The sequence below is a fragment of the Pollicipes pollicipes genome, unplaced genomic scaffold (genome assembly GCF_011947565.3).
Source record: "Pollicipes pollicipes isolate AB1234 unplaced genomic scaffold, Ppol_2.1 Scaffold_2555;HRSCAF=2994_pilon_pilon_pilon, whole genome shotgun sequence".
NCBI classification, from domain to species: Eukaryota; Metazoa; Arthropoda; class Thecostraca; order Pollicipedomorpha; family Pollicipedidae; genus Pollicipes; species Pollicipes pollicipes.
In genome coordinates, this window is record NW_023596136.1 from 12,176,819 (window position 1) to 12,180,059 (window position 3,241).

Consider the following 3,241-nt stretch of genomic DNA (forward strand, 5'->3'; position numbering starts at 1 on the left):
ACAGACAGAAAAATGACAGAAATATTCCATATTTTACACACTGTTCGACAAACAATTAAAGGCCCTGCGAAATGCCGTCAGTCACGGACTGCACGGTCCCTGCACGGCCCGCGTGACGGGCCAGCGTAAAGCAGATTATCATGTGCGTAGCTTGTTTGGGCGGCTGATGGTCCGTGTGCCGGCTGGGTGGACCGGCTCGCATCGGTCCGGCATAGCCGGGCACAGCGCTTCCAGCGGCGGTGTGATTCGGACAGGATTCGGTGACGGGCCTGTCACAGTCACTCATACCGATCTCGTCCGACAGCACTGCAAGGTGGTGGTGTACGACGTGCCGTACCGCAGCCATCGCGAGGTTACTAAGAAGGAGTGCGGCCAGCCCGCCTGAGCCGCCTCCGCTGACCTGGCCAGCCCGCCTGAGGCGTTTCCGCTGACCTGGCCTGACCGCCGAGCGCGTTGTCCGCCGTGTCGGGTGGACGTGGTACATCTGACGGTGGGAGCGGCGCGGCGCTCCTGTGACCTCGCTGCGGCCAGGAGCGATTCCTTTGATTCATATCTTTGTAACCGACCGTCGATGATTTTGCATTCCTTGGCATCTTTGTCGTGGATATTATTGTAAGTTTTTCAATCATGTCATGGGTTTCCAATGATCCTGTGAAGAAGTGGTGCTGATTTCTCAGTAACTACGCTTGTGCCACTGGTTTTAGTTATGATACCGGTTGATGACTTAAGTAAAGTGCAGCTTTTGCGATTCCTACATGTTCTACGGTGCGCGTTGACGTCTTTCAGCCCGGCAGATATGCTTAACACAAAATACAGTATTTTTAATGATCTGTTCTTTCTGACAGGCAGAATTCGTAGGGATAAGGGTAGGTCTAATTTACAACGGTTGGTCTAATCTGTCTCGTTGGTTCCTCATGTAGCAGTTGCAAGTGTACCTACGTACAATACATACTTCTAGACCCAAAACAAATAGATGTATTCAAATTGGTATAAATGCATGTAAATGTGTTTTGAAATTGTAGTTTCCGGGGTAAAGACAAGATCGCAGTCACCCAATCCATTGTTAGTCCTAACGAACATCGTGCTGTATAACGCATCAGCAGGGTCTGCCCGCGCGGATGGAAGGTCTGCCGACGTTGGGTGGAAAAGCCTTGGCCGTCGCCCCTCCGGCGGACGGTGCGCTGTGATCTGACTGGAGAACAGGACCGTATGATTTGTTGTTAGAGAATGGTAACACGTGATCTGCTGGGCACACTCGTGTTTACCACTGCTCATCCGGACAATGAATTATGCCTCTCATCATGTCGAATGATTCATAAATAGATGAACAAAAGCCTAACGCTAATCGCCGGCAAAAATGCCAGCGGAGGATTAGCGGCAGCGCTATGCAACGCAATGGAAAATGGTCGCGAGCGAATGATAAAATATCAACAGGATAGATATCGAAATACATGCTCCAGTGAAATGGAAAACCCAACTTTGACGCTAACGCTAAAAGACGTCGGAGCTGACTAGGCATTTGTGCATGACCCAAACATCCATGACATGACTTCTATAATTCCGCCAGTAAGACCACCCACTCCAACCGAACCTGACTGCCTTACCCTTGTCTGACGTAGCACAACAATTCAGTGGTACGAATAGAAACATTTGACGTAGTTATGCGCTTGTTGTTGGCTCGCAAGACGCACCGCATGCCCGCTGCATTTTGACCCATTTCCGCATGAAATCGGTCAGTCCCGTATGATCATGCAGTCATTTAGCCTGGAGTATTTAAGCTGGCATTGCCCGGGCTCCTCAGCGGCACACCATTAACCTGGCATTGACCGGGCTCCTCATCGGCCACACCAGTAACCTGGCATTGACCGGGCTCCTCAGCGGCACATCATTAACCTGGCACTGACCGGGTGCTCCTTAGCGGCACACCATAACCGGAAAGCAGCAAATTTGGGCTCCCTGATTATTTTCAAGAACGGCCCGGGGCCGAATTAAGAAATTCACAGCACAATCGATAACGCCGTGGTGTACAGGTTCAGGCCACACAACAATCTTAAGTTTAAGTCTTTATCAGGTCAGAGGTGAAGGGCAGTAATATAAAAATATACTTAAGAGTATCTGACCGCTCTCACAACGCATTTTCACCCGAGGCGTATCGCATGATGTGGAATCATCACGCCCTGATCACACATGCTGCGTAGGAAGGTATCTAATGCTACGTGCGCCACAGCGGGCCGAGGACCAAGGTCATTTGCCGTGCAAATATGAGCTGAAGCATTGGGCTGTACGTCTACTTCAGTCTATTTATTCCCATCATATTACAATCATCTAAACGCAAAGTGGAAGGGTTTAGCCGCAGCTATGGGCATGAGACATGCGCAAAAGCTCCTACTTCATCATAAGCCGTCTCAGAGTTCAAATGCATAACCTGGGTGGTGAATAAGCGGTTGGATCGATTTTCTCATTGTTTGCGATGGATCAGTACTGCCAAGAGCGCAGCCTGCCATCCTGCAACCCCGCTGCCAGTCACGTAGCCGTCGGCTCGGTTGCGAAGCTAACAGACGGCCCCCGCCGCCCGGTCACCGCGGCACTGCAGCAGGCCTGAGCCCCGCCGCCGCCGCCGCGGGCCCGGACCCACCTGGGCACGGGGCAACATGTGCTGGGATGCATTCCAAGCTAGAACTCGGTCATCGTTACAGATAATTGCTTTAAACTTGGTACAGGCATCCGGCATAGTCACGTTTATGACATCTATCTCTCATGTTCTCATAGTTTTGAGCTTCAAACCAAAAATGTTGAATACTTTTCATCAATATTTTTGGTATTTGGCGTGCGAGTATTTCAATGTGCAATATTGAAAAGACGCAACAAGCATATGAATGACGGGATCAATTGACTAACATCTCTCATGCACAGGCATCAAATATGATCTTTCGTTCGGTTTCGTGTTAATTTTTCTACGGCTATGCACTTTTGCAAGAAAGGGGAGATATGATGTCGCTCTGACACTTGATCTTTTATTGTCTCATAGTTGTTTTGGCACAAGGCGTACAACTCATCGATTGACAGCCTTTAAAAATTTCGCAGCGATATCTCAGGACATTTTTGAATCACTGGGAATATTGAGCAAGATGGTAGATCTGACCCTCGGTCAATACCGGGCCACAATGTTACCGTGCGATCCTTTGCCTTTTCGTATTTGCTGGTATCAATCTTTGTTCTATGGATATTTTGATGCTGTTTT

The 3,241-nt window shown here is 49.4% G+C and overlaps 1 protein-coding gene across 1 annotated transcript; it reads left to right on the forward strand.

Annotated features, from left to right (window-relative positions):
• Window positions 1-303: 303 nt before the first annotated feature.
• Window positions 304-828, forward strand: LOC119104532 (salivary cystatin-L; the record flags this gene model as incomplete). The annotated part of the gene is given in 1 exon segment (XM_037228252.1): window positions 304-828. A coding segment is annotated over 1 exon segment (82 nt), but the record flags the coding sequence as incomplete, so codon positions are not given.
• Window positions 829-3,241: the final 2,413 nt, after the last annotated feature.